This window comes from Herpailurus yagouaroundi, unplaced genomic scaffold (genome assembly GCF_014898765.1).
Source record: "Herpailurus yagouaroundi ecotype Mexico unplaced genomic scaffold, PumYag 200, whole genome shotgun sequence".
Lineage (NCBI taxonomy): Eukaryota > Metazoa > Chordata > Mammalia > Carnivora > Felidae > Herpailurus > Herpailurus yagouaroundi.
In genome coordinates this window covers 5,405,433-5,429,016 of record NW_024412431.1, presented here as the reverse complement: position 1 = coordinate 5,429,016, position 23,584 = coordinate 5,405,433, and the positions used below count along the sequence as shown (strand labels likewise).

Genomic DNA, 23,584 nt, shown 5'->3' with positions numbered 1-23,584 from the left:
CTTCCTGTCCCCACCCCGCCCAGTGAGCTGACCCAGAGCGTGCTTCGCCCCTGCAGGTCCGGGAGCAGTACAGGAAGTGGTTCAGAGGGGTCAGGAAAGCCAAAGCCGAGCCTGAGAATTACACGCTCTCAAGCAGGACCATGTCTGATGCCTCCAAGCACAGTGCGGTAAGATTATGCAGTGTTCCCAGAGCATTTCCCTAGCCGATCCGCTTGGGCGTCTCCTGCCTGCCTCACTGGACAACCTGAGCAGAGAGCAGGCAATGCCCTAGGAAGGCTCATGCCTGGACTCACTTGAAGGCACTTCCCTGTCTTGAAATGAGCTCTTCCTATACTTTCACTCGCTGAGCTTCTATGTTCACAGTGACCCTTGCACATGACTGTCCTCTTTGCATGATATGGTGCAACCACTTTTTAACTATACTTAAAATCGACAAGATAGAAAACACTCAGAAGCAGAGAAAGATGCTGTGGTCAGCTAAGTAATCGGGAAGTAATAATCTGGAGCAGAGATGCCCCAGCTGTACAGGGTCACTGCATATCCTGTATCCCAAATCATTCCATGCTGTCCCTGTATATAATGAACAGTAAACACCTGGTGTGTATATAGTCATAAAAGTGAAATAAGGATTAAGTTGCATTGAAACCTCCCATAAAAGTCTGCAATCATTCCTAGTATTTCCAAAGATACAGACACTGTAAAACCTCATTAGAGAATCACAGAGGCCAAGGGGGGAGATTCTGGCAATGTGAATTGTCCCAAGCATTTGTACGTTCGGGTCCACAAAACTTTTTCTCTTCTCAGACTTCTTTTGACAATATTTTATAGTTTTCTGTACACAAACATTGCACTTTCTAACACAGAATCGTTTTTACACCTTCTTTTTTTAGGAGAATTATAATGAACAGCTAACCCTGGTGAACTTGTCTCTTAGAAAGTGAAGAAAACACTGAATCGTCCTCTTTGGGGCAAAGAGTATTAAAAATAACTCTCCTTGGCACCACTGTGGGAGAAAAGTATGCGGGAAACGTGTGTCATTCACCTGCTGGCGAATTTGGGTTTTCTGGTACATACAAGCATTCTCATCATCTCCTTCCCAGTATAATCAGGAGCTCTAACCCAATACCCCAGTAGAAACCTCTTTTTCCAAAAAGATTCTTCCTCAGGTTGATGATACATAACAAGGAAAACCAGCCTCAAAGGACTTCCCTAAAATAACACAGGAGAGGAAAGTAATATTCAAATACCTGCCTGTTGAATAAACAACTAATGCCAGTTGCCCAAGACTTGCCTGATTTTAGAGCTGACAGTATTTCTCCCCAGGAAACATTTTGGTTACAGGCAAAGTAGACCAGTTGGTCTCCATTCATACATACATGCCTCAACTTAACTCACTCTCCATTCCTGAAGCCCTACTGATTAATTCCTTCCAAACATGTGCACTGGATCAAGGAGATCCAGTTCCCGAGTTCACAGAGTTTCAATGTGGGGAAAAAAAAGTTTCATCCGATGGAGTAAAATCAGAACTATGAGACTCGAGTCTCTGCATCTTTACATTTTATAAGTTGAGCTGTGGGGAAAGGTGTATATTGCTACAGCACATTTATACGTAACATAATATTTCATCCTTACCATTCATCTAGGCAAGATCTAAACCCAGAGTGGTTCCCCCTCCAAGACATTCCCTGGAGGCTCCCACTGACCAATTTTGTAACAATTTGAACATCAAATGACTGTACATGAGTATAATATTTTAGATAAACATATTCATGAGTCCATAGTGATACTTAGAAGCTCAGTTAATAGATGCAGAAAATTCGATAGAATTAGAAGAGCATGATTCTTTCAATATCCCATAAATAGTCACTAAAAGCATTGAGTGAAAGGGTGTTGGAGAACAGGCTGGGACCAGAGCACCAAAGAATCACCTCTTGGATCACCGATTAATTACAAGGGCCAAAGTGCACATTTGCAACGTGGAGATCTGACAGCCACCATCTGAATTAATGCCCATACTTAATATCATCGATGGTGGGCAAACTGACATTAGGAATATCAGGAGATACATACATCCCATTGTTGAAGTTACAACATCCCATTTTTAGTACATAAAAAATTGAAATCTAACCCAGCCTTTAGAGAGAGGGTAACCAAACTATAGCATACAGGCCAAATCCAGGGAACTTCCTGTTTTTGTTAATAAAGTTTTATTGGAACATTGATGTATTGTCTATGGCTGCTTTCAGGCTACAACGTCAGAGTTGAGAAATCAGTATCATTTTTAAAAGGGGCTAGAGGCTGCTGTAAATTAAAAGAGACAAAAGTGACATCACAAATTCGGCATCAATGTTAGGGAGCCTCTGGCTCAGATATACAGCTCTAGATGACATTTTGCAGACAATGAGGATAATTTGAATATGTACCAGACATTGAAAGTTATTATGATATTGTTCATTTTCTTGGACATAATAATAGTATTGTGGTTATGCAGAGAACATTCCTTGAGTTCCGAAATATTTGTTGAAGAAGTATTGAGGAATGAAGTGTCATAATGTCTGCCACTGACTATCACATGTTTTAGCAAGAAAATGTATCCACGTGTGGAAATGAATTGAGAAAGATCTTTCAATGTGGCACTATGTTAACAATTGTTGACTCTAGATGAAGAGTATGTGAGTGTTCATTCATTGTATCATTCTTCCAAATTCTAAATTTAAAAATGGTCAATCAAAGCTGTCAGAAAAAATAATAAAAAGGTGTCAGAAAAGTATATACATATACTAGTTATTAATTCATTAAAAGTTATATACCATCATAGATTTCTAGACGTCCAATAAAAATGTCTTTTCCTCCACACAAAACTAATTCTGTGAATGGATCTTTTCTAAAACTATGAATTTGCACAGCTAATGGTGATGGGTTTGAAATCAAAATTAAAAAAAAAAAAACAAAATCATTAAAATATTACGAGAAAATAGGGGGGATCTCCACTTCTGCCTACAAAATAAAAAACGGAAACGAGTATTGCTTTCAACATAACAATAGGAAAAATCCACATAAACTACAAAATCATTTGGTTTCTCAAACTCTCTTACCTATAACAGAAGGTAGGTAAGGACAACAAAGTGGCCTAAAGTCTAAGGAAAGACAGGATTATCCACACATAGGCAGACCTATGGGAAGCACTAAAGGAAGAGATCCGGGTGCCACAGAAATGCTTAAAAGAGAACCTACATTTCTGAATGAATTGCTGAGGGCCAAGTATGGGCAGTCATGAGAGTGTAGAAACTCTGAAGGAGTGGCAAAAATATGTGCAAAGAACTTGTAAAATTCAATAATAAAAAGGTTAATGAAATATTAGAAAAAGAAACTGATAGGTAATTAACAGAAAAAGAAAAGCAAATTGCTAACAAACGCATAGTTAATCGGGGAGGAGCCAAGATGGCGGAACAGCCTGGAAGCTTTTTGTGTGTCTCGCGTCCATGAAGTACAGCCAGACCGATACTAAACCATCCTACACACCTAGAAAACTGATTGGAAGATTAACACAACAATCTGCGCAACCTGAACCACAGAATTCAGCAGATACGCGGCACGGAGAGCTGAACTTGGGGAGCAAGAAGCCCCGAAGGTAGGGAACCCCTTTTGCAGGGGGAGAGAGGATGGAGACTGGGGGGGGGGAGCATACAGGAAAAGCACCCCTCCCCAAAAGCAGCTGGAGAGAAAGTGGAAAATTGGAAACAGCCGCAGGGACGAAGGGACAAAGGGACAAAGGGAGAAAGGAGACGGTTTAAATTCCATTAAGACTGTAAACAAGGGGAGCGCATAAGGCTGCAACTCCGCAGCTCCCTACCTGGCGGTGCTCTGGTGGGAAAGGTGAATCCCCAGGAACAGAGTGGGGTCCGGGAGGTTCTCGGGCCACACGGGGAAAAGCGGTTCCACTGCCGGAAGGACATTCGGTAGAGACTGTTGAGGCCACCTGGTCCCAGCAGACCCCGGAAGGCGGCCACACTCGCTGGTGCTGGGACGAGGTCGTTGAGGGTGAAGCCTGGTGCCAGATGTGTGTTGTGATTTTCCACGGTCCCTGAAACGCTGAGGCTACACCGTCTCGCGATCTTTTTGGGGGGGCGGGCTGACACCTGGCCGCAGTCTCGGGGCACCGGCACTGGCACCAGCAGGGTCCGGCAAGCGTTCCTGGGTGCAGCCGACATTCGGCCATTGCTCATTCGGCCACTGCTCGGTGAGACCTTCCCGCAGAGGGGCGGAGCGGGTCAAAGCCACAGTCCTTCGGAAGTAAGGGGCCGGGGAAAACAGCCGCATCTGAGACAAAACTTGGGAGAGAGGTACTGCCTGGGGCCTGGTCACGGAGAATGGAAAAGCAGGGAGTGGAGGAGAGCTGAAAACGGAGGACTGGTGCACAATTGCCGATCCGGGAGAACAGACTGGGTGGCTGGGTGGCGCCATTTCTCCCCGCTCCCGCGCATGCGCCTGCGCACCAACAAGCCCTGCAACAATCCACCCCCGTAGGCTAGCAGCGCCATCTAGTGGAGAGCGGAGCTGTTACAACGAGCCCTGCCCAACTGGGCCAACTTCGCTCTTCAAGAACACAAACCTCACCGCCGGCTTCATTTCTGGACTATAAAGAGCTACGTGGACTGATTCTAGGGGAAAACGAAGCAATTTCAGTCCTACTTCAATCTGTTAGCAGGTTCATCTATTCAATTTTTTCTCTCTCTCTTTTTTTTTCTTTTTCTCTTTTACAATTCTTTTCTTTTTCTTGAATACAGAAAGAGAAACAACTCATTTTTATTTTCAATCTTTCTTAAAAATATCTGTCTTTAATTTTTATTACTGTATTTTTTACTTTGGTGTAAATTTTTTCAACTTCTACTTTACTTCCATCATTTTATTTTAGTCTACTTCAGTGTACGCGCCTTTTCAAATGTTCAAACAATTGCCTTTTTTTCTTCTTTTTTTCTCTTTTTCATTTCTATTCTTTTCTTGAATGCAGAAAGAGAAAAACTTCATTTTTATTTTCAGTTTCTCTTAAAAATATTTTTATTTAATTTTTATTACTATATTTTTTGCTTTTGTGTAAATTTTTTCAAATTCTATCTCACTCCCATCATTTTATTTTAGTATACTACAGTGTATTCACTTTTTCAAATTTTCAAATGATTTCTTTTTTTTCTTCTTTTTTCTTTTTTTATCTTTTTTCTCTTTCATTTCTTTTCTTTTTTCTTAAATACAGAAAGTGAAAAATTCATTTCTTTTTAATTTTTATTAAAAATATTTTTCTGTAATTTTTTCCTACTATATTCTCTACATTTGTGTATTTTATCTACTTTAGTGTATTCATTTTTTCAAATTCTCAAATGATTTCTTTTTTTTCTCTCTCCCCCCTTTTTTTTGTTTGTTTGTTTCTCTAATCTATCAAACCACTTTCTACACCCAGACCAAAACACACGTAGGATCTAGCATCATCTATTAGATTTTTGTGTGGGTGTGTTTTTAATTTTTAATTTTAATATTTTTTAATTTTAATTTTTTTAATTTCAATTTTTCTACCTCATTAATTCCTTTTCTGCCTTCAAAATGACAAAACAAAGGAATTCACCCACCCCAAAAGAAAGAGCACGAAGAAACGACAGCCAGGGATTTAACCAACACAGACACAAGCAAGATGTCTGAACCAGAATTTAGAATCACGATAATAAGAATACTTGCTGGAGTCGAAAATAGATTAGAATCTCTTTCTGCAGAGATAAATGAAGTAAAAAACAGCCAGAATGAAATTAAAAATGCTATAACTGAGCTGCAATCATGGATGGATGCAGTGGTGGCAAGGATGGATGAGGCAGAACAGAGAATCAGAGATATACGGGACAAACTTATAGAGAATAACGAAGCAGAAAAAAAGAGGGGGATTAAGGCAAAAGAGCACGATTTAAGAATTAGAGAAATCAGTGACTCATTCAAAAGGAACAACATCAAAATCATAGGGTCCCAGAGGAGGAAGAGAGAGAAATAGGGGTAGAAGGGTTATGTGAGCAAATCTTAGCGGAAAACTTTCCTAACCTGGAAAGACACAGACATCAAAATCCAGGAAGCACAGAGGACTCCCATTAGATTCAACAAAAACCGACCATCAACAAGGCATATCATAGTCAAATTCACAAAATACTCAGGCAAGGAGAGAATCATGAAAGCAGCAAGGGAAAATAAGTCCCTAATCTACAAGAAAAGACAGATCAGGTTTGCAGCAGAACTATCCACAGAACCTTGGCAGGCCAGAAAGGAGTGGTAGGATATATTCAGTGTGCTGAATCAGAAAAATATGCAGTCAAGAATTCTTTATCCAGCAAGGTCATTCAAAATAGAAGGAGAGATAAAAAGTTTCCCAGACAAACAAAAGTTAAAGCAGTTTGTGACCACTAAACCAGCCCTGCAAGAAATTTTAAGGGGGACTCTCTGAGGGGAGAAAAGATGGGGAAAAAAATATATATATATATATATACACACACACACACACACATGTGTATATGTATACACATGTATATATATACATACATACATATGTGTATATATATACATATACATATATATATGTGTGTATATATGTATATATATATACATACCAAAAGCAACAAAAGATTAGAAAGGACCAGAGAACACCACCAGAAACTCCAACTCTACAAGCATCATGATGGTAATAAATTCATATCTTTCAGTACTCACTCTAAACATCAGTGGACTCAATGCTCCAATCAAAAGACATAGGGTAACAGAATGGATAAGAAAACAAGATCTATCTATATGCTGTTTACAAGAGACCCACTTTAGACCTAAAGACACCTTCAGATTGAAAATAAGGGGATGGAGAACCATCTATCATGTTAATGGTCAACAAAAGAAAGCCGGAGTAGCCATACTTATATCAGACAATCTAGACTTTAAAATAAAGAGTGTATCAAGAGATGCAGAAGGGCATTATATCATAATCAAGGGGTCTATCCACCAAGAAGACCTAACAATTGTAAACATTTATGCACCAAATGTGAAAGCACCCAAATATATAAATCAGTTAATCACAAACATAAAGAAACTCATCGATAGTAATACCATAATAGTAGGAGACTTCAACACCCCACTCACAACAATGGACAGATCATCTAACCAAAATATCAACAAGGAAACAATGGCTTTGAATGACACATTGAACCAGATGGACTTCACAGATATATTCAGAACATTTCATCCTAAAGCAGAAGAATATGCATTCTTCTCCAATGCACATGGAACGTTCTCCAGAATAGACCATATACTGAGACACAAATCAGCCCTAAGTAAATACAAAAAGATCAAGATCATACCGTGCATATTCTCAGACGACAATGCTATGAAACTTGAAATCAACCACAAGAAAAGATTTGGAGAGTTAACAAATACTTGGAGACTGAAGAACGTCCTACTAAAGAATGAATGGGCTAACCAAGCAGTTAAAGAAGAAATTAAAAAGTATATGGAAGTCAATGAAAATGATAGCACCACAACCCAAAACCTCTGGGACAGCAAAGGCGGTCATAAGAGGAAAGTATATAGCAATCCAGGCCTTCCTAAAGAAGGAAGAAAGATCTCAGATACACAACCTAACCTTACACCTTAAGGAGCTGGAAAAAGAACAGAAAATAAAACCCAAAAACAGCAGAAGACAGGAAATAATAAAGATTACAACAGAAATTAATGCTATCAAAACCAAAAAAACAGTAGAACAGATCAATGAAACCGGAAGCTGGTTCTGTGAAATAATTAACAAAACTGATAAACCTCTAGCCAGTTTGATCAAGAAGAAAAAGGAAAGGACCCAAAAAAGTAAAATCAAGAATGAAAGAGGAAAGATCACAACCAACACACCAAAAATAAAAACAATAATAAGAGAATATTATGAGCAATGCCAATAAAATGGGCAATCTGGGAGAAATGGACAAATTCCTAGAAACATATACACTACCAAAAATGAAACAGGAAGAAATAGAAAATTTAAACAGACCCATAACCAGTAGGGAAATAGACTTAGTAATCAAAAATCTGCCAAAAAACAAGAGTCAGGGCCAGATGGCTTTCCAGGGGAATTCTACCAAACATTTAAGGAAGAGTTAACACCTATTTTCTTGAAACTGTTCCAAAAAATGGAAATGGAAGGAAAACTTCCAAACTCTTTCTATGAAGCCAGCATCACCTTGATTCCAAAACCAGAGACCCCACTAAAAAGGAGAACTATACACCAATTTCCCTGATGAACATGGATGCAAAATCCTCAACAAGATATTAGCCAGCTGGATCCAACAATACATTAAAAAAAATTATTCACCACGACCAAGTGGGGTTTGTACCTGGGATGCAGGGCTGGTTCAATATCTACAAAACAATTAACATGATTCATCACATCAATAAAAGAAAGGACAAGAACCATATGATCCTCTCAATAGATGCAGAGAAAGCATTTGACAAAATACAGCATCCTTTCTTGATAAAAACCCTCAAGAAAGTAGGGATAGAAGGAGCATACCTCTAGATCATAAAAGCCACATATGAACAACCAAACACTAATATCATCCTCAATGGGGAAAAACTGAGAGCTTTCCCCCTAAGGTCAGGAACAAGACAGGGATGTCCACTCTCGCCACTGTTATTCAACATAGTATTGGAAGTCTTAGCCTCTGTAATCAGACAACACAAATAAATAAAAGTCATCCAAATCGGCCAGGAGGAGGTCAAACTTTCACTCTTCGAAGATGACATGACACTCTATATGGAAAACCCGAAAGATTCCACCAAAAAACTGCAACAACTGATTCATGAATTCAGCAAAGTTGCAGGATATAAAATCAATGCACAGAAATCGGTTGCATTCCTATACACCAACAATGAAGCAACAGAAAGAGAAATCAAGGAATCGATCCATTTACAGTTGCACAAAAAACCATAAAATACCTAGGAATAAATCTAACCAAAGAGGTGAAAAATCTATACACTGAAATGTATAGAAAGCTTATGAAAGAAATTGAAGAAGACACCAAAAAAAGGGAAAAAGATTCTATGCTCCTGGATAGGAAGAACAAATATTGTTAAAATGTTGATACTACCCAAAGCAATCTACATATTCAATGCAATCCCTATCAAAATAACACCAGCATTCTTCACATAGCTAGAACAAATAATCCTAAAATTTGTATGGAACCAGAAAAGACCCTGAATAGCCAAAGCAGTCTTGAAAAAGAAAACCAAAGCAGGAGGCATCACAATTCAGACTTCAAGCTATACTACAAAGCTGTAATCATCAAGGCAGTATGGTACTGGCACAAGAACAGACACTCAGATCAATGGAACAGAATAGAGAACCCAGAAATGGATCCACAAACGTGTGGCCGACTCATCTTTGACAAAGTAGGAAAGACTATCCAATGGAATAAAGACAGCCTCTTCAGCAAGTGGTGCTGGGAAAACTGGACAGCGACATGCAGAAGAATGAACCTGGACTACTTTCTTACACCAGACACAAAAATAAACTCAGAATGGATGAAAGACCTCAATGTAAGACCAGAAGCCAGCAAAATCCTCGAGGAGAAAGCAGGCAAAAATGTCTTTGATCTTGCCCTCAGCAACTTCTTACTCAACATGTCTCCAGAGGCAAGGGAAACAAAAGCAAAAATGAGCTACTGGGACCTCATCAAGATGAAAAGCTTCTGCACAGCGAAGGAAACAATCAGCAAAACTAAAAGGCAACCGACAGAATGGGAGAAGATACTTGCAAATGGCATATCAGATAAAGGGTTAGTATCCAAAATCTACAAAGAACTTATTAAACTCAACACCCAAAAAACAAATAATCCAGTGAAGAAATGGGCAAAAGACATGAATAGACACTTCTCCAAAGAAGACATCCAGATGGCCAACCGACACATGAAAAAATGCTCCACATCACTCATCATCAGGGAAATACAAATCAAAACCACAATGAGATACCACCTTACATCTGTCAGAATGGCAAACATCAACAACTCAGGCAACAACAGATGTTGGCGAGGATGCAGAGAAAGAGGATCTCTTTTGCACTGTTGGTGGGAATGAAACTGGTGTAGCCACTCTGGAAAACAGTATGGAGGTTTCTCAAAAAACTAAAAATAGAACTACCCTATGACCCAGAAATTGCACTACTCGGCATTTATCTACTAGGGATACAGGTGTGCTTTTTTGAACACATGCATCCCCATGTTTATAGCAGCACTATCAACAATAGCCAAAGTATGGAAAGAGCCCAAATGTCCATCGATGGATGAATGGATAAAGAAAATGTGGTATATATATATACAATGGAGTCTTACTCGGCAATCAAAAAGAATGCAATCTTGCCATTTGCAACTACATGGATGGAACTGGAGGGTATTATGCTGAGTGAAATTAGTCAGTCAGAAAAAGACAAAAATCATATGACTTCACTCCTATGAGGACATTAAGAGACAAAACAGATGAACATAAGAGAAGGGAAACAAAAAGAATATAAAAACAGGGAGGGGGAAAAACAGAAGAGACTCATAAATATGGAGAACAAACTGAAGGTTGCTGGAGGGGTTGTGGGAGGAGGATGGGCTAAATGGATAAGGGGCACTAAGGAATCTACTCCTGAAATCATTGCTTCACTATATACTAACTAATTTGGATGTAAATTTTTAAAAAATAAAAAATAAAGTTAAATTACTTTTACCCAAAAAAAAAAAAAGAAAAAGAAAAAGAAAAGAAAAAAAAATCTAACCTAACTCTGTGTGCACTATCTGAACAAATAGCAAAGTAAAAGAAGAAATGCATGATGGGGCGCCTGGGTGGCTCAGTCGGTTAAGCCTCCAACTTCAGCTCAGGTCACGATCTCACGGTCCATGAGTTCGAGCCCTGCATCAGGCTCTGGGCTGATGGCTCAGAGCCTGGAGCCTGCTTCAGATTCTGTGTCTCCCTCTCTCTCTGCCCCTCCCCTGTTCATGCTCTGTCTCTCTCTGTCTCAAAAATAAATAAACGTTAAAAAAAAAAAGAAAAAAAAAGAAATGCATGATATGAGTCTGCATTTTGTCAATAAAATACTTAAAGAGGAAAAAAACGCATAGTAATCAAGGATATTGAAGTTACTACAACAAGGAGCTAATACTGTCAAGCATTAGATTGAAAAAAAAATCCTCAAAGTTGGACAGCATTCAATATTGGTTAGACCAGGGTGAAAGAGACATTCCCATATGGCATTAGCATAAACCGATATAAACACTTCATTCAGCAATTTGTTAATAGCTATGAAAATTGAACATACCCCTAGACCCCAGCAATCCCACATCTTTCCAGTGTTTCTCAGAAAAACACTACCATATTCATAGGACGATATTTACAAGAAGGTTGTTTGGATTACATTTGCAAGAATGAAATATTGAAAAACGTGCCAGCAACAGAATGCACAACACCAAGAGTGAACCCCAACTTGAACTATGGACTTTGCACGATGATGATGTGTCAGTCTAGATACATCAATTGTAACAAATGTACCTTCTGGTGAGTGATGTTGATGTCCCTGCTGGGGTACACGTGGGGTATGCGTGTTTGGACAAGGGCTATATGGGGAAATCACTGCTCTTTCCTGTTAATGTTGCCATGTACCTATGATTGCTCTTTAAAAAATTAGTCTCTTTTTTTTAACGTTTATTTTTGAGACAGAGAGAGACAGAGAATGAACGGGGGAGGGTCAGAGAGAGGGAGACACAGAATCTGAAAGAGGCTCCAGGCTCTGAGCTGTCAGCACAGAGCCCGACACGGGGCTTGAACTCACGGACTGCGAGATCGTGACCTAAGCCAAAGTTGCTTAACCGACTGAGCCACCCAGGCGCCCCTAAAAAAATTGGTCTTTAAAAACATAGAGCAAGGGCACCAGGGTGGTTCAGTCAGTTAAGCGTCTGACTTGATTTTCGCTCGGGTCATGATCTCACGGTTGGTGAGTTTGAGCCCCTCATTGGGCTCTACACTGACATGCTGAGCCTGCTTGGGATTCTCTCTCCCTCTCTCTGCCCCTCCCCTGCTCACACAGGCACATGTGCATGAGAGCTCCATCTCAAAATAAATAAACTTCAAAAAAAAAATCTTTTAAGAAAATAAGCAGAGCAATTTCAGGGCACCTGGGCAGCTCAGTCGGTTAAGTGTCCAACTCTTAATTTCAGCTCAGGTCATGACCTCATGGTGGTAAGATCAAGCCTCAAATCGGGCTCTGCACTGGGTGTGAAACCTGCTTTGTTTTTTAGAATTTTCTGAGGACTCTCAGTATCTGGAATTCAAGAAGGATAGGAGAGAAATGGAGCCGGAAATTTTTTTTTTAATTTTTTTTAATGTTTATTTTTGAGACAGAGAGAGACAGAGCATGAATGGGGGAGGGACAGAGAGAGAGGGAGACACAGAATCAGAAGCAGGCTCTAGGCTCTGAGCCATCAGCCCAGAGCCCGACGCGGGGCTCGAACTCACGAACCGTGAGATCGTGACCTGAGCCGAAGTCGGATGCTTAACGGACTGAGCCACCCAGGCGCCCCCGGAAAATATTTTTTATGTTTATTGATTCATTTTGAGAGAGGACAGATGCAAGCAAGGGAGGGGCAGAGAGAGAGAGAGAGAGGGAAAGAGAATTCCAAGTAGGTCCCGTGCTGCCAGTGCAGAGCCCGATGCGGGGCTCAGTCTCGCAAACTGAGATCACAACCTGAGCTGAAATCAAAAGTCAGATGCTTAACTCACTGAGCCACCCAGGCACTCCTGGAGCAGGAAGATATTTAAATAATGGCCAAAAACTCCCCAAACTTGTTGAAAGATGTAATTTCTTGATTCAAGAAGTTCTGCAAATTCTAAGCAGAACAAATACAAAGAAAAGCACACCTAGGCATATCGTAATCAAACTGCTAAAAACCAAAGATAAAAAGACAATCCTAAATGCAGCCAAAGAGAAATGACACCTTACATAAAAGGGAAACAGCAACATAAATTTCCCTTGATTTCATATCAGAAACAACTGCAGCCTGGGGCGCCTAGGAGGCTCTGGGGGTTAAGCGTCTGACTTCCGCTCAGGTCATGATCTCGCAGCTCTTGAGTTCGAGCCCCGCATCAGGCTCTGTGCTGACAGCTCAGAGCCTGGGGCCTGCCTTGGATTCTGTGTCTCCCTCTCCCTCTCTGCCCCTCCCCCATTCACACTGTGTCTCTCTCTCAAAAATAAAGAAACATTAAAAAAAAAAAAAGGAACAACTGCAGGCAGAGGACAGTGTAATGTTAAGGGGCCGTAGCAGGGATGCCTGGGTGGCTCAGTCGGTTAAGCATCCGACTCTTGGATCTCAGCTCAGGTCTTGGTCTCTGGGTCGTGAGTTCAAGTCTTGCGTTGGGCTCCACACTGGGTGTGAAGCCTACTTAAAAATTACATGAATGAATGAATGAATGAATGAATGAATGAATGAATGGCAGTAGCAGTTGGAACACAGGGACTCACTGGATCAGGTATGCCATCACATCCAGCTGGCCCTGCTTCAGGGGTAGGGTTGTGCTGATGTAGACAAGGCTGCAAGGAGGGCCACTTACATATGAGCATTCTGTCCTTATCCCATTCAATTTCTCCTCTGTCCTCTCAGACATGCAGGTCCCTGAATTCTGACTCTGACCCCAAGACTTACGTCTGCTCATAATCCGGTTTGGCAAACTACAGCTCGTGGGCTGGCTGCTTGTGTTTGTAAATGAAGTTTTATTGGCACAGTCGTGCCTGTTCGTTGATGTTTTGTCTGTGCCTGAGTTTGGCGGGGACAACCATGGAGTTGAGTCATCGTAACAGAGACCATATGGCTCACAAAGCTGAAATATTTCCTGTCTGAGCCTTTACAGAAGGTTTGTGTTGTTGTGACCGAGCCCACATAGCTCACAAAGCAGAAAGTATTTCACTGCTAGGAGATAACCCAAATGTTCATTCACAAGAAGTAGTTAAACATGATACAGCCATACTAGGGAATACTCTACAACTGTGTAAAAGCTATATGTGAAAAATGAATTCCACAATGGTACACATAATATGAACCCATTTCTATAACATGCATGGAGATATATAAATATATATGTACATGCATAGAAATAATGATAAGAAAGATGAATATAAAACTATACACAGTAGGGGCACCCAGGTGGCTCAGTCCGTTAAGCATCCGACTCTTAGTTTCAGCTCAGGTCATGACCTCATGGCTTGTGAGTTGAGCTCCACATCAGGCTCCATGCTGACATCACAGAACCTGCTTGACATTCTCTCTCTCCTTCTCTCTCTGCCCCTCCCCTGCTCACTCCCTCTGTCTCTCTCTCAAAAATAAATAAAATTTAAGAAAAATTAGCACACTTTACACACTCTATGTTAGCCAATTTGACAATAAATTATATTAATAAAATAAAAGTTTTAGTTGGAAGGAAAAAAATTTTTAACAAAACTATAAACAGTAGATGCCTATAGAAAGAATGTGGGCATGTGTCTGTGATGTAAGGGGGTGTAAATGGGACGTAAGGGGAAACTTTCAATGTATAGATTCCTACAGTATTTAAAGGAATTACAACAAGAAAAAATATAGATTTCTTGTGCAATGAAAAGTAGAACCATTATGTACATATGTGAGGATGCATAAGAAAGGAAATTATTTCTAGGTAGGTAGGATTACAGGAGTTTTTATGGTCTTTTGGACATATTTTTGCTACTTTCTTTTACTTCTGTAAGGGTATTGACAATTTCTTTGTGAATAAAAAATATGTACATTAACCCTTCTGAAAACTGGTGTTTAAGTGAGAAGTTTACTCTTTGGGGAAGTCTTACAAAATGCCACAGAGGAGAGATGAATCTAGAAACTAAGTCTTATCTTAAAAGATCCATGGGACTTTGCCTGAGAAAAAAAGAGGAGTTGAGGAAAAGCAATCCATCTTACATAATATAAAATGGAAGGAGAAAACTGGAGGCTGATGGGAGTGAAAAGTAGCACGTGTATTGTGCTAGAGAGAAAGCTTCAATTGTGGAAGGCTATGGTTATATCAAAATATGGATGGGTTTGGTCTGCGGATAGAGGAATTTAGACTATTAGGTGATGGAGAAGAAAAGTTGGTATCTAAAGAGTACTTTGTAAGCTATCACCATAGTCTCAGACATAATTATTCATAAGGTTTCTATTTGCAGCTCCAGACATTACCAAACAATTCTGTTAAAATTGAAACAGCTGGGGGTGCCTGGGTGGCACAGTCGGTTAAGCGTCCGACTTCAGTCAGGTCACGATCTCGCGGTCCGTGAGTTCGAGCCCCGCGTCGGGCTCTGGGCTGATGGCTCAGAGCCTGGAGCCTGTTTCCGATTCTGTGTCTCCCTCTCTCTCTGCCCCTCCCCCGTTCATGTTCTGTCTCTCTCTGTCCCAAAAATAAATAAATGTTAAAAAAAATTTTTTTAAATAAATAAAAATAAAATAAAATAAAATTGAAACAGCTGAAGAGATCCAGAAAACGAGTCTTCATAGATATTTCTAAACTCCATTGCTAACGTGCCTAAAAGTGGTAATGTTATGAGGTACAGTAATGTAAATAACATAACATATGGTGTATTCAAGAAGAGAATGACCCTGCATTAATCACGAGAAATAGAATATTAATGCCCCCAAAGAATTTTGAAGATGAATATTGCTAGAGTAAACTGAACTACCAATTCCTACATAATTAATAGACATTTCTTAATGTTTCAGTATGAAATAAATCCTCATTTACATCAGAAAAAAAAGAAAAGTGGAACCATTAAAATCTTAATTTATTACAAAAAGAAAAAAGAAACGAAAACCCCAGGTAAGCAGATTATTACTTCTGTCTAGGGCTGATGAGATTCACACCTGACTTTCACGATTCTCACCTCTACAAAATGGCGTCATCTCTGGATTTGGGGAATAGAAAAATACTTTCATATTTTCCGGACTCTATTTTACTCAAATCTCTCTCTTCACAAATACAACCATATTCCAAACACATAAACATTTTTGGAAGGGAGAGAAGTCACTTGCTTGTCTGAAAGCTTCCAATCGCTTTACAAGGCACTTGGCATAATTCCTTCTCCTCTCATTCTCTTCCCAAAATGCAGATTCCTTCCAAATACCGCTTCAAAGAGACTTTCCAAGTCCACCTCTTACCGACCCCTTTCAGGCACTGTCTCAAGATAGTCCCATGTGCGAACATTGATTTTTTAAGTTTATCTCCAACTGGGAACATGTCCTAGCTCAGCTGCTCACTAACTGTGTGACCATGGACCAATTAGTTCGTGTCCATAAGTCTTAATTTCTTCATCCCTAGAATGGGTATAAAAAATATGTATGAAATAATCTATTTGGTCACTTAACTAATAACGTGTTTTCTCTTGTGTGTCTGGCAATACGCTATGTGCTTAGCGCTGGATATCTAACAGGCAAGTGCACAAATGAATGGGCCTCCGCTCAAATTAAGGCAAGTGAGGGGCGCCTGGGTGGCGCAGTCGGTTAAGCGTCCAACTTCAGCCAGGTCACGATCTCATGGTCCGTGAGTTCGAGCCCCGCGTCAGGCTCTGGGCTGATGGCTCGGAGCCTGGAGCCTGTTTCCGATTCTGTGTCTCCCTCTCTCTCTCTGCCCCTCCCCCGTTCATGCTCTGTCTCTGTCTGTCCCATAAATAAATAAAAACGAAAGAAAAAAAATTTAAAAAAAAAAAATTAAGGCAAGTGGGATGAATAAAATGAGCACCCTGAAAATTCTTTCCAAAATATAACTCGAGATGTTGATTGATGTATCAATGAATGTTTTTTCCAAGTCTTTATAAATTTGGCTTATTTGAAGGCATAATGGAAGAAAAACTTATGATTAGTTAGGATGCTGAAAAACTAGAGTCAAGATAAAGATAAACGTGACCGTGGACACCACATATAGCAAAAATCATGGTGGTGTCAGAGGAGTGTCTGAAGTTGGGGGACACTGGTCTAAAGGGTTTCCCGTTCCCAGTGGTTAGTTCCGAATGGTGGTTGTCATGAGTGGGAGCCCCCTGGACCAGCTCCAAGTCATGGTCTCTGGCTTTAGACCAACATGGAGGAGGTAAAAAAAAAAAAAAAAGTCACGTGTGCCCCAAAGGAATGGATCACCCACCTGGGTGTGGATGACAGAAAGTCAAAGAATGAGAGACGGAGACAGAGAGAAAAATGCCCATCAGGTCAACCATGACCTTTTTCTCAGTGTGGGATCCCTAACATTTAGTTTTCCATCATGCTTTTCAAAACTTTCCAAATGTTCTGCATTTTTCTCGCATTCCTTTGGAAATCAGAAAACCCTGTAATGTTCTCTCTGAATAGGAAGTCAGTGCTGTACTCATAACCTTAACAATAGTTGTGTGGGAAATAAGTTTAAGAATTCTCTAACTTACACTTAAGGGTTAACAAAGCATAGGATGGAAAGCCCCCCGCAGCGTGAAAGCACCCAAGGTTAGTTAGCGAGACAAGTAAATTGTTATCCTTAAAGCTGCATGCTCCATCACTCTTAAACTTTAAAGATAGCAGCTAATTAGTTATATCGCCTACAGGAAAACACTTTCCATCTGGCGCCAGTGTATCATTGTGCTTTGATCACAACGTCAAATGCCACCTGCCCCCCAAACCCTTTGCTCCTTACGCACACAAGTTAATGGCTACTATCTGATTGTTTTCTTCTGCATGTTCGCCGCGTATGTAGAATCTTGAGAGCTCAATACCTATGGAGACACAACCCCTATTCGGGGCCCTTGTCTCCTCCCAGACATTAGCCTCTCTCGTTTTCATTTCTGCATCTGCTCTCTTGCTGGACGAGAACTCCGGACTCAAAGTCTGAGCTACAACTGCTCGAAGACATTATATGGCACACCTGCCCATGGATGAGGGGGCAGAGAAGAGAGGTTTGGGCACAGCTGCTCCTTTTTCTTCTCTTGAAGAAACTCCTCAGACAGGTCTCTTCACCAGGCTCCCCCAGGCTCTCCCCTTTCCTCACTACTTCTAGTCCATTTCTCCACCTCCCTTCCCATCTTGGTCTGCCAGCATCACTGTATTCCCCTACCTCTATCCACCTAGTCTTCCCTAAGTCTGCAAACCCCACCCCCACTTTCTACAAACCATTGCCCACCCCTTCATCATCCCATTTTCTCTCCCATCCCAATCTCCCTAGTCCAGTAACCTCCACCAAGTCCAGAGTCACCCTGCGCCCAATGGCAAAGAACACCAAGAACATTCTGATTCCATTCAAGCACCCATCACCTATTTCCTTCCCTGGTCTCATACATCTGCCCAATCCTTCCCATTCTTCTCACACTTTTCCTACATCCCTATTTCAACAGCAGCCTTTCAGCCCCTCACCTGGCACCCTGAGCCCTATCAGGGATGCAAACACTTCTAGCCTTCCTCTGTCTCTACCAAATACTTGGCCCCATATTAAATTTATTATAATTTCTCCCCAAGTTCTCACTCCTTCCCATGCTTCCAGGGCTCCTGTACTTCACTGCCTTCTTTTACAACCACACATTCTTGTTTCCCCTTGTTCTCCCCTCCATCCACCCTGCTTGTACTCAACGGTTCCAGCCACCTGAGAACCATTGGACTTCTGTCCATCCCAGATCGCCAGATCAATAATCCCCAGAGTGTCCTGGGTGCTCCAGTCCCACCAGCTCACCTCATTTTTCCTCAGGTCCACAAACCTCCCCCATTTTCCCACCCCCTCCCTTCCTGTTCCCCCAGTTGTTATACCACCTCAGACGTATTCAGCCCACTGTCCTGAATCCCCACAAGCCCTCTAAGGGGCTCCACTCCTGCACCTTCCTGCACCCTCCAGCCACCATTCCTCCATGTCTCCCTCTATCTATCCCCTGTCCCTCCTAGTCTCTCCCATCCATCCCCTACCCCCTGTCTACGGCCGTACTCACCCCTGATGCAGTCTCTCTCCAAATCCCTGTTGCTCCCACTTCCCCCCAGCCCCTACACACCACCTAGTGTCTCCCCAGTTCCCCTAACACCAGCTTCTCTCAAAACAACCCAATGCCTATCAAGCCCCCTCACCATCCCTGATCTTCCCATCTTCACTCACAAAATATCTCACTTAGTTCTTCCCAGGCCCCTATCCCTACCTATCAGTTTTTGGAACTCCTAGCCCAGAATGTCCCAAAGGAAGGATGACTGATCTAGCTCAGCCCCTAGCATTCCCCAGTGGTCGGTCCCCTCCATGCATTCTATTTTACTACTCCTTTCCCCAGTGCCCTGGCTTCTATTTCACGTCTTAAGCCCACTTTTCTGGGGCACCTGGGTGGCTCAGTCAGTTAAGCAGCCTACGTCAGCTCAGGTCATGATCTCGTGGTTCATGGGTTCAAGCCCCACATCAGGCTCTGTGCTACAGCTGAGAGCCTGGAGGCTGCTTCGGATTCTGTGTCTCCCTCTCTCTTTGCCCCTTCCCTGCTTGTTCATGTTCTCTCTCTCTCTCTCTCTCTCTCTCTCTCTCTCTCAAAAATAAATAAATAAACATTTTTTAATGCCCCCCTCTGAATCCCTGGGAACATCCATATCCCAGATGCTCTCTCTCACAATCTTACATGGCTAGAACCCAAACACCCAACCTCTGGATATCAAAGTCGTCCCTGGGACTTGATGACTCTAAGTCTGCATGTTCTGCTGTTTGTGGTTTTGTGGTCCCTGACTTTTAAACTTACCAGTTCCATGACACATGGGCTCCTTAACTTTCAGCTTCTGAAAGCTTCTTGTAACATACTTCTGGTGTCCAGATTCTACGTTCTCTACCAAGGTGCTAAATCCTGATTGAGTCCCTGCTTCCTCGTCCACACAATAGCCATCAGATCAAGGAATGGGCGCAAGTGGTGACATAAGCTGCTCACAGCCGCCCCCCAAAGCAGAGAGCTGAAGGGAAAGACCTCTTCAACCTTGTCTCTTCGTCCCTCGCTGCCACCTTTGATGGATGGGTCTTGTACTGGAGCTCTAGTGTGAGAAGTGGAATCTCACTTCAGAGACTTGCCTCATGGCAGTGTCTAACTTGAGGACAGAATTCTGGAGAAATGAGCTAGAAAACAGCCATGCCCACTTGCCCCAGTTAACTCTTATCTTTGGGTTTCCTACCAGAACTTAGTCTTTAATTTTCTCACTTAACATCCAAAAATGACCCATCAGGAAATTAACATTGTTATTCCCATTATAAATAAGGAGACAAGATTTGATAGGCTTTAAAAGTGAAGATAAAGGGACAAATGCTGAGATCTGCCTCCCAAACCGTAACCATCTAGGGATGCTGCTATCAGATAACCCTCGAGCTCTCTCCCACCTGCCCTCCCCAACGAGGGTTTGTCCCATGCCTACCATGTCCCCACAGGCACAGGATCCCCTAGACCACAGTACCCCTTTCTTCTGGTTTTCCATCTTACAGATTGTTGTGGACTGAATGTTTGTGCCCTCCTACCCAATGCATATGTAAATTCCCTAGCCCCCCCCCCCCCCCATGAATGTTGTACGTAGGAAAATCCGTTGAGGTGAGTTTTCTGGCTCATAGATTGTCAACATCTGGACGTGTCTTTGTAGGAAGGAGAGGCTTTGGTGAAGGGCTTAACCCAGAGTGACCAAGAAATTGAGCCACAGCTGGCCCTTTCTATGTTGGAAGTTTTGTTTTTTGTTTTTTTTTTTTTTTCAACGTTTATTTATTTTTGGGACAGAGAGAGAAAGAGCATGAACAGGGGAGGGGCAGAGAGAGAGAGGGAGACACAGAATCGGAAACAGGCTCCAGGGTCTGAGCCATCAGCCCAGAGCCCGACGTGGGGCTCGAACTCACGGACCGCGAGATCGTGACCTGGCTGAAGTTGGACGCTTAACTGACTGCGCCACCCAGGCGCCCCAATGTTGGAAGTTTTCTAAGCACACTTAAAGGCACATACAAATTCCAGATTTTGCAGGAACTGAATGTCAAGCATGGTTGACGTCTTTCACATTGCCGACACGACGAATTTCTTGAAACACACACAACAAAGTCTTACTTGTCCTCTGTCAGGGGTTCAGAGAATAACAGTTCCAGTTTTCCACGGATTTAAGAATATATAATTCAAAAGGTTGTTTTAATTAACCTAGAAAAAATAATATTTTACAAATTATGTCTAAGACCACAGAAAGAGAATTTTAAAGTTTCCATTGAAAAAAACAAATAAGAAATTTTAAATTTTTTTTTCAACGTTTATTTATTTTTGGGACAGAGAGAGACAGAGCATGAACGGGGGAGGGGCAGAGAGAGAGGGAGACACAGAATCGGAAACAGGCTCCAGGCTCTGAGCCATCAGCCCAGAGCCCGACACAGGGCTCGAACTCACGGACCGCGAGATCATGACCTGGCTGAAGTCGGACGCTTAACCGACTGCGCCACCCAGGCGCCCCTAAAAAAAAAAAACAAATAAGAAATTTAAGGAGCCTTCAATTTTTTTGTGAGTTTCAATCATCAAATTTCCTTGCCAGATGGTTATGTCAGAGGATCATCATAAAGGCCATATCACAAAGTACTTTGAGAAACACTGGTCTTCCTCAAAAGTCCCATCTCCCTGCATTTCCTAACCCCCAAGGTATAGAAGACAAGAACAATGAAATGCGCTACAGAAAAAAAAAATGATCTGTTTCAAGATATATGCCCTGGTCTCTCTGCTTCTGAGTTTGTAAAATGTTGCTTTACACATGGAGAAATAAAAGAGAGTGGGGAGGGAAATTAATGCAAGGCTGGAAATACTGTGTGTCGTCAATCACCTAAGATGTAAAGTCAAAAACGTGGATTTTGTCTTGTTCCCCCTTATCCTTTCCATTCCCAATATAAGTTGCTTCTTCCCGGGTCTACAAGAAGATCACTGTAATTTCTGGTGTTTGAGTGGGGCAGGCTCCCATGCTAATCTCTATACAATAAGTTGATAAAAATTGTGCTTCATGAAATTATTCAGAACTGAACACAAGACCAAATATTTTGTTTTTCTTGAACGAGGCTTCAGGAAGCCACAGAAGAGATGCCAGGATGAGGCCCTCCTGTATCTTCAAACACTAGAGGCACCAAGTTTTAGGAGACAGCTGAAGATAAAGTCACATTAAGCAATGGAATTGCTTGGTTCTTTGCCCACAGATAGTAGAAACAGCTGATCAGATTACTTACATTTTAGACACCTTCATTGGCTATCTGATGCTAGTTTTCTCACAGAAAGTATGTTTCTTTCCTTTGCTGGGTATATGATCTCAGGGTAGGGAGTAGATATTTACTCAAAAACTATAAGATTTTTGGTGGTTCTACCATAGGCAAACCACACCTACATACAATAGGTGGGGCGCCTGGGTGGCTCAGTCTGTTAAGCATCTGACTTCGGCTCAGGTCATGATGTCACAGTTCATGAGTTCGAGCCCCACGTCGGGCTCTGGTGCTGACCGCTCAGAGCCTGGAGCCTGTTTCAGATTCTGTGTCTCCCTCTCTCTCTGCCCCTCCCCTGCTTATGCTCTGTTTCTCTATCTCTCTCTCTCTCTCTCAGAAAGAAAGAAAGAAAGAAAGAAAGAAAGAAAGAAAGAAAGATGAATGGAACAATGGGCCACTAGCTAAAGAATACAAGCAGCCTCTAGATGCTGGAAAAGATGAGAAAACAAAACTCCCCCATAGTCTCCAGGAGGAATTCAGCTCGGCTGACACCTTGATTTTAGTCCCCTAAGACCCATTTAAAGCTTTGAACTTCTAAATCTGTAAGATAAATTTTTGTGTGGTTTTCAGCAGTACGTCTGTGATAGCTTGTTTACGACAGCGGTAACATACTAATACAATCAAAGTATAGGAATGGAAATATCCATCTTCTGGGGCTCTGGAGCAAGGGAAGCTCAGGTCCTAGTCAGGGGATCCTAGGAGCCAGCTCCCAGGGATGGGAACATGGCCTTGCTGACGCTGAGCTAGTTCAAGAACACGAAGGGTTAAGCACTGTTAGCATGCCCTAAACAGAAAGGTGTGGGCTGAGTGTCACATTCTTCCAGAGTAAGCTCAAGCCACGAGTGGGACAGGGCTGCGATACAGCCAGAATGGAGCATCGCAGGTCTTTGGGACCCTTCCCTTGTACAGATGACATCAGCTGCACTGAGGGATGCTGCATTGGTCCTGCCTGGTTACACTCCACATCCTTGGCTGAAAAAGTGTTCACAGTGGGGGGGGGGGGGGGGGGGGCGTTCAGCCCCCTTCCACCAAAGCATGAGCCACCTGAAAGCCTGCAAGTGGAAGCAAGTAATTCATTCCAGTTGAGTGAACCCAAGAAAACTGTCTCATGTGTATGGAAGAGAGGAAGGAGGCAGTGAAAGATTTTAGATGTTTACGGATTTGACCAAGTTCACGTAGCAAGCCCTTGATAGAGCTGGTATTTCATTCCAGACCTGTTTCAGTTGGAGAACTAAGATCTACACGATGCTCTTGGGTCATAAGGAAATACTTCGGGGTCAATAAGGAGACATGATGG

The 23,584-nt window shown here is 41.9% G+C and overlaps 1 protein-coding gene and 1 long non-coding RNA gene across 2 annotated transcripts in view; one reads left to right on the top strand and one right to left on the bottom strand.

The window, feature by feature from the left end:
- Positions 1-53: 53 nt before the first annotated feature.
- LOC121014113 (uncharacterized) lies at positions 54-2,222 on the top strand. The gene is made up of 2 exons (XR_005783043.1): positions 54-167; positions 891-2,222. It is a non-coding gene; the product is annotated as an uncharacterized LOC121014113 (long non-coding RNA).
- A 69-nt stretch (positions 2,223-2,291) lies between these two features.
- Positions 2,292-23,584, bottom strand: part of LOC121013844 (adhesion G protein-coupled receptor E2-like) — a 44,676-nt gene continuing 23,383 nt past the window's right edge. Inside the window, exons 8-9 of the mRNA XM_040449649.1 lie at positions 3,925-4,165; positions 2,292-2,301 (exon numbers count right to left, since the gene is read on the bottom strand). Coding sequence (XP_040305583.1) covers positions 2,292-2,301; positions 3,925-4,165 — 251 coding nt within the window. The remainder of the gene's footprint in view (positions 2,302-3,924; positions 4,166-23,584) is intronic.